The 13,697-nt window shown below is 63.7% G+C and overlaps 1 protein-coding gene across 3 annotated transcripts in view; it reads left to right on the plus strand.

Moving 5' to 3' along the window:
* The first annotated feature begins 1,091 nt into the window (after positions 1-1,091).
* Adgrb1 (adhesion G protein-coupled receptor B1) overlaps positions 1,092-13,697 on the plus strand; it is a 62,367-nt gene continuing 49,761 nt past the window's right edge. For 2 of the 3 annotated variants that reach the window (XM_076836156.2, XM_076836157.2), the window contains exons 1-7: positions 1,092-1,863; positions 11,040-11,201; positions 12,024-12,134; positions 12,353-12,517; positions 12,603-12,765; positions 12,947-13,122; positions 13,452-13,616. In XM_076836156.2, coding sequence (XP_076692271.2) covers positions 1,092-1,863; positions 11,040-11,201; positions 12,024-12,134; positions 12,353-12,517; positions 12,603-12,765; positions 12,947-13,122; positions 13,452-13,616 — 1,714 coding nt within the window. Of the gene's footprint in view, positions 1,864-11,039; positions 11,202-12,023; positions 12,135-12,352; positions 12,518-12,602; positions 12,768-12,946; positions 13,123-13,451; positions 13,617-13,697 lie in introns of all 3 variants that reach the window. The other variant, XM_076836155.2, reaches the window with a different exon arrangement.

Here is a 13,697-nt window from a genome sequence, read left to right on the forward strand (position 1 = left end):
CTGTCTCCGAACCTGGGGTCTTTGTCATGGTGCAGCCTCACGGGGTTGGGGGGAGGGTGGCAAGGCGGCCATCGTCCCTCTGTTCCTCCCCAGGTCCTGTGTCTGGAGATGAAGGGCATGAGGGTCTTCCTGCAGGAGCATTCATGGGAACAGGGATGAACCAGCAGAGCAGACAGCTGGCAATTGCAGACGACACCAGTCAGACCCCTCACGTCCATGCCCTGTGCCTCCCGCTGTGGGGGTCTGCAGTGCTCCCGCTGTGGGGTCTGCAGTGCTCCCGCTGTGGGGTCTGCAGTGCTCCCGCTGTGGGGTCTGCAGTGCTCCCGCTGTGGGGGTCTGCAGTGCTCCCGCTGTGGGGCCTGCAGACAAGGCCGAGGTCTGCTGAGTGCAGATGGTCAAAATGACCTCTGTCCTCTGTTCTCTGCCTGTTGGTTGGCAGATTCTTCCCAGGCAGGAGGAAGGTCATCGAGGGAGGGGCAGAGGACAGAGGAGAGGGCAGAGAGGGCATCCTCTCCTCTTGGTGGTATCCAGAGGGCCGTGAGCAGAGCCATAGGAACCACACCAGGACCTGGCCAGTTGGGCAGCCAAGAGGCCTAGGCTGCATGCTCACCCTCCCTAATCAGTGCGGGTGGAGGAAGAGGGACGCCATTTCCCTGGCTGGACCCCTGCTCTGCAGGTGGACACCCTAGTTGGGGTGGACAGGCAGGGACTGAGCAGGTGTTCTGGAAGACGTCAGAGCCAGAGCGCGTGCTCCAAAGCCTTGGTGCCTGGCCGGAGCCGCTGTGCTGCCCCTGCGGGTCCCAGCAGGCCAGGAGCCGCAACCTTGGGGTTCACCACGCTCCCCTCTGCTTTCTCTTCCAGCTGCCATGGTGGCCATGGGCGGGCGCGAGGGCCCTGGACTTTAGAAGCCATTGCCGCCCTCTCACCTGAAGCCGGGCTCTGCCCCATCCTGTCCTCACCCCACCCCGGCTCCCGGCCCCCTGCCCCCTGCCCCCGGCCCGGCCCTGCCTGCAGCCGGACCCTGGCATGTCAAGGCCTGGCCCGTGCCTGTCTGCCCAGCCCGCGGAACCCCGGCGGCCCCGCGAGCTAGGATGAGGGGCCAGGCCGCCGCCCCCGGCCCTGTCTGGATCCTCCTGCCGCTCCTGCTGCTGCTGCTGTTGCTGGGGCGCCGGGCGCGGGGGGCCACCGGGGTGGACGCAGGGCCCGGGGCCGAGCCGTGCACCACGTTGGTGCAGGGCAAGTTCTTCGGCTACTTCTCGGCAGCTGCTGTGTTTCCAGCCAACGCCTCTCGCTGCTCCTGGACCCTGCGCAACCCGGACCCCCGGCGCTACACTCTCTACATGAAGGTGGCCAAGGCGCCCACGCCCTGTGGAGGCCCTGGCCGCGTCCGCACCTACCAGTTCGACTCCTTCTTGGAGTCCACGCGCACCTACCTGGGTGTGGAGAGCTTCGACGAGGTGCTGCGGCTCTGCGACCCTTCGGCGCCGCTCGCCTTCCTGCAGGCCAGCAAGCAGTTCCTGCAGATGCAGCTCCAGCAGCCGGCCCAGGACCACAGCCCCGGGCCCCCCGGCCCCAGGGACGACTTCTCGGTGGAGTACCTGGTGGTGGGCAACCGCAGCCCCAGCCGGGCCGCCTGCCAGATGCTGTGCCGCTGGCTGGACGCCTGTCTGGCCGGCAGCCGTAGTTCCCATCCCTGTGGCATCATGCAGACCCCCTGTGCCTGCCTTGGCGGAGAGGCCAGCGACCCTGCCTCCAGCCCTTTGGTCCCCCATGGGGACGTCTGCTTGAGGGACGGCGTGGCGGGTGGCCCCGAGAACTGCCTCACCAGCCTGACCCAGGACAGGGGTGGGCACGGCGCACCAGGTGAGTGGCAGAGGGAGAGGCTGAGGCGGCTGTGCCGGCAGAAGGGTGAGGGCAAAGCGGGCCCAGCCCCCAGGGCAGTGTGGCCAGCAGCACCTTGGTCCCAGCAGGAAGCCTCCTTGAGCTGTTCACCACAGGCTCTCTGGGCTCCCAGTGGCCAGGGCTCGGTCAGGCTTGAGTGTCCTGCTAGTTGGGGAATTCAAACTCCCCACCAGAGGGTCCTTTCCTTTTCTTAGCAAGGGCACCTCAAGGGGCTGAGCCTGCTGAGGCCAGTGGCCGGGCCAGGTGCAGGGAGCAGCGGATGGAGTGGGCAGGGGGCTCTGTGGAGATGCTGCCAGGGGGCGTGCCCCTCCCCCATGGCCTGCTGTAGGGGACCCAGCAGCAAGAACAGCACAGGAGTGCTGCCTTGGGAGCTGCCCCTTCAGGACGGAGAGGCGCCAGGAGCCACAGCGAGCAGCCACTCCCCCGGCAGTGGCGGGCGCACAGCCACCGCAGCCCTGGCTCTCCGGGCTGCTGGCTCTCTTGAGGTCAGGGAGGTCACTTAGGCTGTGGACCATGTTCAGACTGGGGGACGTGGGGGACAGCATTCCAGGCAGAGGGACAGCAGGGGCTTGGTGTGTCCTGCTGCAGAGGGTCCCAGGCGGTTTGAGGGGTGTTGGCCCCTGGGGAGGTGGGAGCCCTCCTGGAGCGACCATGGGCTGGAAGCCAGGGTTGCTCAAGGTGAGGTGACAGGGCAGTCCTGCACACGCCTGCCCTGTGTCCTGAGGCCCTGTGCACCCAGGATCTGGGCTGGAGGCCAGGCTGGGCTGAGCTGGGCAGGGGCAGGGGTTGCAGCAGGCAGGCGGCGTGGGAGCTGACCTGTGCTCAGGGGTGAGGCTCCATGGGGGCTCAATGTCTCGGGGCCATTGTGGGTCAAGGGCCCTCAAGGACATGGAGGGCCTCTCCAGGGCCAGTGAGGCCCATGGACTCCCCAGACCATGTCTCCATAGGCCTACAATAGTCGTGGGTCACACGGGAGCTGGTCCTGAGCTGCGGCTGGTGCCTGCTCCAGGCCCTGGGTCCCCGAGGGAGGAAAGCCTCCCCGAGGCAGAGGGCGCGGCCCGCTGGGGGCCAGGGACGGCCGGGGAGAGGTGCGCTGCACTGGCCCTTCCAGGGCCATGGAGGACAGAGGCAGCTCCTTGGGGGCTGGGGCCCAGGAAGCCAAGTGGACCGGTTTCCATTTGGGCAGGCTGGAGGTCACTGTGACCTTGGCAAGGGCAGCTTAGCTTCCCTGGCACAGTGGGCATGGTAGTGGGCCAAGCAGAACCCGGAAGAATGGAGCAGAGTGAGCAGTGCTCTCCGGGGACGCAGAGGCTGATGGCTGGCTTGGGTGGGGACACAGGAGGACGGGGTTGGCGGTCATCAGCAGATCTGGCCGTGAGTCCTGCCCGGCCACTCGTGGTCACCCAGCTCCCTGAAGGAGCCTTCTTCCTTCATCTGCTGTGTGGAGTACCCTGCAGTGTATTCTGCCAACCGGGGTAGACGGACCTCAGGGTCCTGTCCAGACACCCCCCCAGGCAGTGCCCATCTTTAGTAGAATGGTTGGGGGGTGGCCACACAGGGAGTCTCCAGAGGAACTCAGCAGTGGAGCTGGCTGGCAGGAGCCGCGACCTCTCTGGGCTGGTCCGGTGGATGCAGGCGTCTGCTGGAGGGTGCTGGAGGGTGCTGGTGGCCGTGGGACCTCGGTGCCCGGGAGCCTGGGGCTCCACTCTTGAGCCCTTCCATGGGCAGCCGTCGTGACGCCAGGCCTCCCCCTGCATTTGTATGTGATCTTGAGAAGAGAAGGGCCCAGGAGGGCTGGTAGCAGAAGGGGGACACCCCTGGGTTTCGAGAAGCGGGAGCCTAGGGCAGGAGGTAGCGCGGGCAGGCAGCCAGGAGGTGGCTGATGCTGCCCTGACCAGTAGAAGGGGCAGGAGGAAGGCCTTCAAGTGGAGCTGAGGGACTTGTGGATGAAGTGGGCACAGAGGCAGGAGAGACTGGACTGCTTCCACAGTTCTGGTCAGGAGTGAGGACATCCGCTGGAGTGGGGAAGCAGGGGTGGGAGATCTGGAGGTCAGAGAGGGACAGAGGGCGAATTACCTGTGGGACATCTTGGGAGGGGGCATCGTACTCAGAGCTGGGGCACAGAACAGGACCAGGTGGGTGCAGGGCTTTTGAACTGTACCTTTTGAACCCAGAGCCTGGGTTCAAATCCTGGCCTGACCCTGGCTTGCCATGTACGTCTGAACCATTCCCACCGCCCTCTCTGCCTTGATTTCCACGGAAATGAGAGGTGGGGCGAGGTGATTCTGAGCAGAAGCAGCGTTACGAGGAGGCATGGGCATACTTGTGTGTTACCAGGCCGGAGATCCTGGAGGGCCTGGGCAGAGACCGGCTGGAGGCAGGGGTGTTGGAGATGCAGTGTGGGCAGCTGGGGTGTGTGCATAGATTTGGACGAAGGATGCTGGCCAGTGGTGCCCAGAGCAGGCGGGGAGGTGTGAGTGCACGGTGTGCACATGTGTGTGGTACATCCTGTTCACGAGCCGGTTTGGAAGCGTGTGGATGGGCTCTGGTAGGGTGGAGCAGGGAGCACATGCTTTGGTTTGGTGAGGTGGCACACATGTGCATGCAGCATGTGGTGGGTACACAGGTCAGGAGTGGACAGGCTTGTGGGCTCTGTGCATTCACAAATGTAAGCACGCATCCATGCATGTGTAGGGTGTTATACACATGTGTGTTCACACATGAATGGCCTTGTGAGTGTGCTACATGTATGTTACACGTGTGCATACATGCAGTGCACGTGTGTGTGCAGTGCATGGAGTTCACATACATATAGTGCAATGTGCGTGTATTCATGCACATGCGTCTGGCATGTGCACCCACATATGTGTGTACGTGTGGTAGCATGTGTGTCATGGTGCAGTGACTCATACTGCACATTGTGTGTATGTGACATGTGTGTGCACACATTGCATGTGTGGGTACGATGCATTTTGCTGTGCCCGGCGTTCATACATGCGAGTGAGCCCGTGTGCACACGGCAGGGCTCTGTGCGGCTCTTTCTGCGGTGTGGAGTGGAGTGCAGGGGCTGCCCGTCTTTCTGGTGGCGTGAAGCAGGTGACATATAGTCCCTGCCCATGCCCTGCACCTGAGAGGCCCTGTGGCTTCCTGGGCCATGAGAATGAAAATGAGCCGCAGTGACCACAGAGCCGTTGCCCAGTGCTCACCTTGTGCCGAAGCACCCAAGTGTCCACTGCTTTCTCTTCGTGGTGGTCCCCCCGAGACAGGCTCCCCCTTGAGGCTGCCCCTGCCTCAGGACCTCGCAGGGCTGAGAGCTTTCCCCTCGGAGCCCGCAGCCTTGCTCAGATGCTCCTCTCATGAGGCCTCTGACCTGCTGTGTCATGGCGGCAGTTCCTCCATGGCCCTCTGCCCCTCTGCCCCTCTGCCCCTCTACCTCTCCTCCATGGCACAGGTCACCTTGGGCAGGTCGTGCACCTCCCTGACTGTGTGCTTAGAGGAGGCCTGTGCCCCTCATGGCCCTTCCCCGAGGTGCATGCAGCAAGTGCTCAGCAAATGTGTGTGGGCAACAGAGATGTTAGCACAGTGACCCGAGTAACACAGCTTAGTAAGTGGTAGGCTGCAGAGACACTGGGTGCCACCTGGGCTTACACTGAGTGCCCTCTGTGTGCAGAAGGAGAAAGGTCGGGTAACTTCAGAAGACATGGGCTGAGCCCACGCAGCAGCTGCCCAGCTCTCCTCTGCGAGCCCCGTGCCCAGGACCTCCGCCTCACTGCACCCACCGTGCAGCCCCACCTCAGCGAGGTGCCTGGCCAGGAGAGGCGGGGGCAGCCCGGGCTAGCCGTGGCCCATTTTCAACCCTGCCCCCACCAGGCCCGTCCCAATGCCACATGGCCACGTCACGCATCAGATTCCACAAACATGCCTCAGGCCAGAGCAGCTGCCCTCCCTTCTCTGCCCGGCCCCCTCCATGGCTGCCAGGCCCTGCACCCACCCTGGGTCCCAGTGCCACCCCCAGCTCTATTTCCCCGTTCACTCCATCTTCCTCACCACCTCTCAGCAGCTCTCTGCCTCTGGTGAGATGGGCATTTCTCTCAAGGGTTGTTTTAAATATTCATGTTTTTAATTAAAGAATTTTATTGCAGAAGCGACATGTAAGATAATGAAGAAGCAGCCTCCTGGGGGTGGGAGCGAGTATGTGTGTCCCCGTGCGTATGGGCGTCCCCGTGTGTGTGTCCCTGTGTGTGTGTATACAGAGGCCAGGGCAGGGGTGGGAGGCTCAGCTGACCTGGGTGTCTGGGGGTGTGGACACGTGGATACACATGCACATGCGTGCTCTGCTAGGCATGTGAGGGGCCTGATGGCCTGCAGGGCTGGAGCTGACCCTCCCTCTGGCCCTGCCCAGGGCCAGTCATCAGGGCACTGCCTGGCTAGTGACCCCCCATACAGTCCCACTCCCAGGAGCTCCGCTGAGGTCTGCAGGCCAGAGGGGCAGCATGAGGGCGGGTGGGAGCTGGCCTGACCTGTGGGAGGAGGACTGGGGTGCAGTTGGGGTTGAGGTGGAGTTTGGTGGGTGCTGGGAAGATGGTGGGGCTGGGAAAAGCACCAGGGTCTTCACTCTCAGGAATGTTGGGCTCCTCATCTTGGCCTGTCAATTTAGAAAAGTCTAGAAAACAAGGCTTCAGTGTCCATCAGATGGAAAGAGCAGGGTGGGCCCATGCAGAGAGTCCACAGGGAGCTGCCAGCCCTTAGTGCTTGCCTGCCTCAGCCCAGAGGCCAGCCCTGACTGAGAGCTGGAGGCAGGCTGAGGATCATGGCCTAATTTAGTGCCACTTCCCAGAAAGGCAGGAGAAGGGATGTCAGGTTGGCTACGGGACAGCCAGAGCCTGGGGACGAGCAGGACGAGCAGCAAGACTGTCCAGGATGGACTGAGTTTTCAGACTAGTGATCTGGGCACTGTTCTCAGGACCAGGAGCACCTGGGAGCACCTGCCAGACCCCGAGAAAGAAGCAAGAAAGCCCAGCCCTGCAGGAGTGGGCCACTGGAGCTCAGGGAGCCTGTTCCCCGATGTGGGCTGGGAAGGGGAGGACTTGCTTGTGGGACCTGTGTGAGCCTTCACTGAGCAGGTGCTCCACAGGAGGAGGAGCTGCCAGCCCAGCAGAAGGTGGGCTATTTCAGGCCCGCTGGATGAAGGGCCCAGGAGTGGGGCTCAGTGGGGGAGGGGCATCAGGGAGCCTCCTGTCCTTGGGGTCCTGTGCTTATTCAGAGGGGTCCTATGGCCGAGGTCAGCGCCTGGGCGCCCCTCCAGGAAGCCTGGACAGAGGACCGTTCTTGCACCTTGCAGTGAGTGCCAGGAGACCCCAGCCGGCCCCGCAGGGGCAAGAATGGGCAGTAGCCCGGGGGTTGCACAACCTGCGGGGCTCGAGCGCCCTCTGCTGGATGAGGCTGGGAGTGCAGCGTCCCTCCCGTCCCAAGGGGATCCCGGAGACTGGAGAGGCCGCGCTGGGGGAAGGGCTCCCGCGGAGCCCCGACCCAGCCCTCTTCGGGCGCAGGATCTGGAGAGCCCCTGCCTTCAGGCCTGGTCCCCAGGGTGGGAAGGACACTCGAGCCCCCTCACTGTGCACCCTCGTCCCTGGGTGGCCGGCCTGCCTGGCGGCCGATAATTGGCTCTATTCATCGCCATAATGAGATGGAAATGAGGCTTCCAGACAGAGGGGCATTGAGTGGGGGAAGAATAGCGGCTTCTTTCCGGGACCGGAGGGGCAGCCCACCCCCAGCCCTGCCTGCTCCTCTGCTGCCCCCTTGCGTCCCGCGGGACCTGACAGCCTTTGTGCTGTGTGTGCTGCTCGGCAGGGGACCCCAGGAGTCCTTCCCTGTAACTCCCTTTCTGGCGCCCACTCTGGCAGGGCAAACGTTTGTGGAGCGTCAGCCATGTGGGGACACACGTTAGACAGGAGATGACGGCAAAAACGGCAGCTACACTTCCTGAGTGCTCCTTAGTGGAGAGACCTAGCCAAGGTCAGGATCAGTGGTGGCTGGGATCCGGGCTCCGTGTGTGGTGTTGGACCAGGGATCCTATGCTCAGGGTCAGAGGTCAGTCTATGATAAGGATCAAGGCTCCGTGTGTGACCAGAGTCAGAAATCAATCTGTGACCAGGACCAGAGCTCAGGCCAGGGCTCAGTGTGTGACCAGGACCAGGGCACAGCCTATGACTTGGATCCAGACTCAACATAACCAGCTGGGACAGGACTTAGTGTGGGCAGAGGGAGGTCCATGCTCTGTGTCAGGGTCCCCAAGCCTCTCTTTTTGATCCCCACCTCTCCTCTCCCCTCCCCCTCCACATCCTCACCACCTGGGTCACCAAGGTAACCAGCCCTGAAATAGTGGGTGTTCTGGCAGCTGAGGCCTAACCTGGGTCTATCCTGAAAGGCTGCGCAGCAGTTGCCATGGGAACCGAGTGGCATCCTCCGATTAGCCTGGCTTGGACACCCTCTCTCCCACCCACTGCCAGTTTCCACACCACTCAGGATTCCTCATGGGGGCTGGGCTGGGCGCAAAGGGGCACAAGCTGCATGTGCCAGCTGGACCCAGTCGCCAGGCCTGCCTCCGTGAGTCGGCCCTCTGCTCTGTCTAGAATCATGGATGGGATGGGATGGCAGGTGAGACTCCTGAGGCTGGTCAGTCCTGGCAAATGGCCTTGGTGGGGAGGGGTGGGATTTGGAACCTAATCTGGTTGAAGATCTGAATTCAACCTGGTTCCTTCGCTTGCCCTGAGTTAAGGCCTGAGACTGGGCAGCTCCCGCCCTGTCCTGTCCACTGTGCCTCCCCTTGCCCTCGGCTCTGCCCTGGGCGGGGGACATCTCTGCTTGCCTCCTCCTGTGCCCTCCTGCCTGCTTTCTGAGGCCCTTCCACCTTAGCTGAAGATGAAATGAGATAGGCAGTGCAGGGTGCAAGACACTGATAGCTCTTGCTCAGGACCGAGACCTGTGCCCACCCCTCTGTCCCAGTCAATGCCAGCTGGAGCAGACTGGCCTCGCCCAGTGTGAGGCTGCCGCTCCCAGCCCCAGTTTCCTCTGCTACAGACAGGGTGAGCATGCCTGGTGGGGACCGGCTACAGTGCAGGCTCTGGGCTGGCACTGGGCTTGCCCGCCAGGGACTGGGCACCCAGGAGGGCCACCCATGGGAGGGGAAGCAACCCATCCCAGGGATGTGGGGCCTGAGTCCAGCAGTTCAGCACAGTCCCTGAGTGGCCTCTTCCTAGCTGGGGGGAGAGGTACAGGCACCCCTTCACTTGTGGCCCCTGTTTGTCTGAGAAATGGGAGCAGGGCACCCCCCTCTATAAGGGACACTCCACCCAGACTGAGAAGAGGCTCAGAAGCACTGCCCCACTTCCCTGCGCACTGGCTGTGTCCTGCCAGGCAGACACAGCCTGGTGCACTGGACAGGAGGACTGGTCCCCCTGGGCTCCGGCTCTAGTGCTCTGCTTCTCTGGAGACCACGGGACTGTGGGCTCCCTGAGGGGAGAGCAGCTTCCACATCAAGCCGGGGGTAGAAGATGCCCCTCTCCACCCTGTGTCCCAGCAGGAAAGCAAGCCTCCCATCTGTGACCGTGATTCCTTGCCTTGTTCCCACCACCCATGCTGGTGCCCCCTGCTGGCCCAGCCCAAGCATGGGTGCAGAGAAGATAGGCATTGCAGGGTGCACAGACCAGACCAGGGCCCAGGGGTCAGCTCTGACCAGAAGGCCGTGCTTACACTCGGACATTTCCAAGTGCTTTCTTGATGTTGAGCCTCCTGCTGGTCAATCCTGGGAAGCTGGCTGTCATCCTTGGGCAGTGATAGGTATGAGGCCAGGAGATGACCCAGGGACCATTTGGGTGGTGGGGCTGCTCACCTTTTGGGACATCCTGTGTGTCCCTATTCTCACCCCACAAGGTGAGGTTCCCTCCTCTAGGCCACAGGTAAGGCTGAGGCACCAGAGGCCCTCCCTACCTCCAAGAGTCCCCTGCCCTTGGCCAGCTGGTTCTTGGTCCCTGGAGGGGCCTCTTGTGCTCTCTTGAGCAAGCTGTCTGGCTCAGCGCCCCCAGGAGGCAGTGTGGGGCAGTCTCTGGGCTCCAACACCAACCTCGCCTCCTCCTCAACAGGTATAGGTCAGGGTGTCTTCAGTAGAGATACCCTGTCCTCTGGGCCTGAGCCCAGCCTGTGAAGGGTCAACTACTCTTTTGAAGTCCATCTAACCCTACTGCCGTGGAGTGTAGAAGACCAGGGGATGGCAGAGGCCCAGCTGTGTAGTGGGAGGTCCCCCAGCAGGAGGCCTCCCGTGGCCCACCAGTGCCGCCTGCATGCTCGGCCCACAGATGAGGCTGCCCTCTCATGCCCCTTGCCCCTGGTGCTTACCGGCACTGGCCCTTCAAGCAGCCCTCAGTGTTCTCAGAAGCCCTGGGCCACCAAGGGGCTGAGGCCCCCAGGGGCAGCAGGCCTGGTTGTTGGGGGAAACATTCTGGTGAAGGCAGTGGACTACCAGGGCCAGAGTGGAGGAAGACCTAGGAGAGGCTGAAGTGGGTGGCTGGAGTCAGCAGGGCCAGGGGCCTGGAGGCCTGTGTCCAGAGCTCAGCAGGTGCTCAGTTCTCCTGGGTCCTAAATAGGTCTTTGGGTCTGCCAGGCTGGGCCCTGGTGTGGGACCTTGGTGGGCATGGGGTTGGGTGGGGCTTGGGCAATGGCCAAGTCTAGCCCTCCTCTGTGCAGAGGAGGCAAAAGCTCTGAGGAGCAGGACCTGAGCCAGAAATTGATGAAGGGCCTGGTAGGGTGTCCAGGTGTGCAGGAACGCAAGCCTTAGCAAGCTCTCTGCCCTGGGCCTCTCAGGGTCCTTTTGTCTAAGACAGCCTTGGGGTGGGTGGGAGACCACTGCCCTCCAGCAAACCTGCCTGGGCTGTGCTAGGTGCCAGGTACTAGGACTGACCTGAGCTCTCCAGAAGGTGCCCAGGAGCTGGGTGGCACCAGGTCCCCTAAGGCCCCACGGGGCACTTTTGCCACCCCAGCCAGCGGCAGCAGGTGCTTTCCCCTGGGTGCCGCCCCCGCTCCCAACTCCGTCCGCCTATCCCCAGTCCTCCTGGCTCTGACCCCGCCCCCTGGTTCCCCAGGCGGTTGGAAGCTGTGGTCCCTGTGGGGCGAGTGCACGAGGGACTGCGGAGGAGGCCTGCAAACGCGGACGCGCACCTGCCTGCCAGCACCAGGCGTCGAGGGCGGCGGCTGCGAGGGGGTTCTGGAGGAGGGTCGTCTGTGCAACCGCAAGGCCTGTGGCCGTGAGTGCGCAGGCCGTGGGGTGGGCGGGGGCTGCTGAGGGGCGGTGCGAGGTGGGTTGGACCTGGAAGAGGCCAAGTGGCCCAACAGAGAGGGCGCCAGGATGGGAAGAGGAGGGGCGGCGCTGGGAGGATCCCACGGGTTTGTGGAGTGATGGGGCGCGTCCTAGCCCAGAGTGAGGGCCCGGCCTAGCTGAGTACAGGTGGGAGCCCAGAGCCGGGGTGGCCCCGAGAGCTAGGTGGGGCTGCATGGGGCTTCCTTCTCAGCTGGGCGGCAGTCCCCGTCTTCCCTCCCCCAGAGCCAGCGTGGCCAGGCCAGAGCAGCTCCCGGATGCATTTCTCATAGGGCTCTCTAATGACCTCATGCATTTTTTAGCTGCCCTCATAAAGTTAAATCAAGTTCTAATGAGACTGTCATTCTCGGGGTTGTTTTTCCCTTGATGAACTCTCCTGGGGACCCAGGCCCATCTCAGGAGCCTGGGGAGGCCCCTGAGCATTGGGCAGGGGTGGGGGCAGCAGATGGCATGCTGAGCAGGGAGTGGCAGCGGCTCAGAGGAGCCATCCTGCAGGTGACCCCAGGCCTGCAAGCCCCACAGGCTTAGAGAGAGGGGCTGCGAGGCAGGGGAGACAGGCCCTACAGGACCCTCAGCACCACGTCCTGTGGGTCCGTAGTGACCAGAGGAGGGCTGGCGCCAGGCCAGTGTTCTGAACCTGGTTTCCCAGCTGCCCAGCGGGGCCAGGCAGCTGTGGTCCTGGCAAGAAGCCCACTGTGGCCAAGGACACAGGGCACCCCAGCAGGGGTGCTGACCTGAGTCTACCCTGCAGCTGCTGGGCGTACCAGCTCCCGGAGCCAGTCCCTGCGGTCCACAGATGCCCGGCGGCGGGAGGAGCTGGGGGACGAGCTGCAGCATTTTGGGTTCCCGTACCCACAGACTGGTGAGCTGGAGAGGGCAGGGCTGCTGTGCCACAAAATGCCGCCATCTAGTGGGGGAGGTTCCGATAATTGCTCTGGGGACCTGGCAGTGGCCCAGGCCAGCCCTCAGGCTCCAGGCCTTGTGGGAAAGCCGGCCCAGCTCCTCCTGGGCAGCCCTCCAGGTCTGGCACAGGGCAGTGCTGGCTGGGCAGTCCTGTGATGTGGCAGGTGTGGCCCGCAGGTGACCCGGCGGCGGAGGAGTGGTCCCCATGGAGCGTGTGCTCCAGCACCTGTGGCGAGGGCTGGCAGACCCGCACCCGCTTCTGCGTGTCCTCCTCCTACAGCACGCAGTGCAGCGGGCCCCTGCGCGAGCAGCGGCTGTGCAACAACTCGGCCGTGTGTCCAGGTGGGCGCGGCCGTGGGGCGCGAGTGGGCAGCAGGGCAGGTGCCGCAGACTCAGAGGGCAGCAGCGCCTTTCTGTCCCTCAACAGTGCACGGAGCCTGGGACGAGTGGTCACCCTGGAGCCTTTGCTCCAGCACCTGCGGCCGCGGCTTCCGGGACCGCACGCGCACCTGCAGGCCCCCCCAGTTTGGAGGCAACCCTTGCGAGGGTCCCGAGAAGCAGACCAAGTTCTGCAACATCGCCCTGTGCCCTGGTAGGTGAGAGGGAGGGCCCAGGGCGGGCAGGAGGGGCGCACGTCCCAATCCCAGGAGCCCAGACCTGGCTCAGTGGGACCAGAGGCTGGACCCTCACGCTGCTCAGGCGGGGTCGGGGTGCCGGTGGAGCCCTGGGGTGCTGGGTGTTCACGCTGGCTTCCTGTCTTCTTCCTCCCCTGGGCCGGGCAGTGGACGGAAACTGGAATGAGTGGTCCAGCTGGAGCACCTGCTCGGCCAGCTGCTCCCAGGGCCGGCAGCAGCGCACACGCGAGTGCAACGGGCCCTCCTACGGGGGCGCCGAGTGCCAGGGCCACTGGGTGGAAACGCGGGACTGCTTCCTGCAGCAGTGTCCAGGTCAGGGCCCCGGCCTGCAGGCGTGCAGGCGGGCCTTGGGGGAGGCCAGGCCCCCTGGGTGGCTGTGGTCCTGCATGTGGCCATGGGGTTGGTGCTGAGTCAGTGGGCCAGGCGCGTGCCCCGTGGTGCGGGAGCTCTGTTGGTCGGCGTCTTGCCGGTCTCCGGTCTCTTGGACCCTGGTCTTGGTTTTCTTTCTCCCCGTGGCTCCTGCTCCTTGGGTTCTCATCTCTGTGTCCTTGTGGCCCCATTTGTGCCCCTGTGCCCTGTTGCTCCCTGACCCTTACCCTCCTATCCCCACTGTCTGTGCTTCTGTCTGGCCACCCTTGCAGTGGACGGCAAGTGGCAGGCCTGGGCCTCTTGGGGCAGCTGCAGTGTCACGTGTGGTGGTGGCAGTCAGCGGCGGGAACGTGTCTGCTCTGGGCCCTTCTTTGGGGGAGCAGCCTGCCAGGGCCCCCAGGATGAGTACCGGCAGTGTGGCACCCAGCGATGTCCCGGTGAGACCCCTCCCACACCGTGTTTGGGCTTTGGGGAGAGGCTTAGGGGGGTCTGGACAGCTGACCTAGTTGGAACAGTGG

The sequence above is a fragment of the Callospermophilus lateralis genome, chromosome 16 (genome assembly GCF_048772815.1).
Source record: "Callospermophilus lateralis isolate mCalLat2 chromosome 16, mCalLat2.hap1, whole genome shotgun sequence".
Classification (NCBI taxonomy): domain Eukaryota; kingdom Metazoa; phylum Chordata; class Mammalia; order Rodentia; family Sciuridae; genus Callospermophilus; species Callospermophilus lateralis.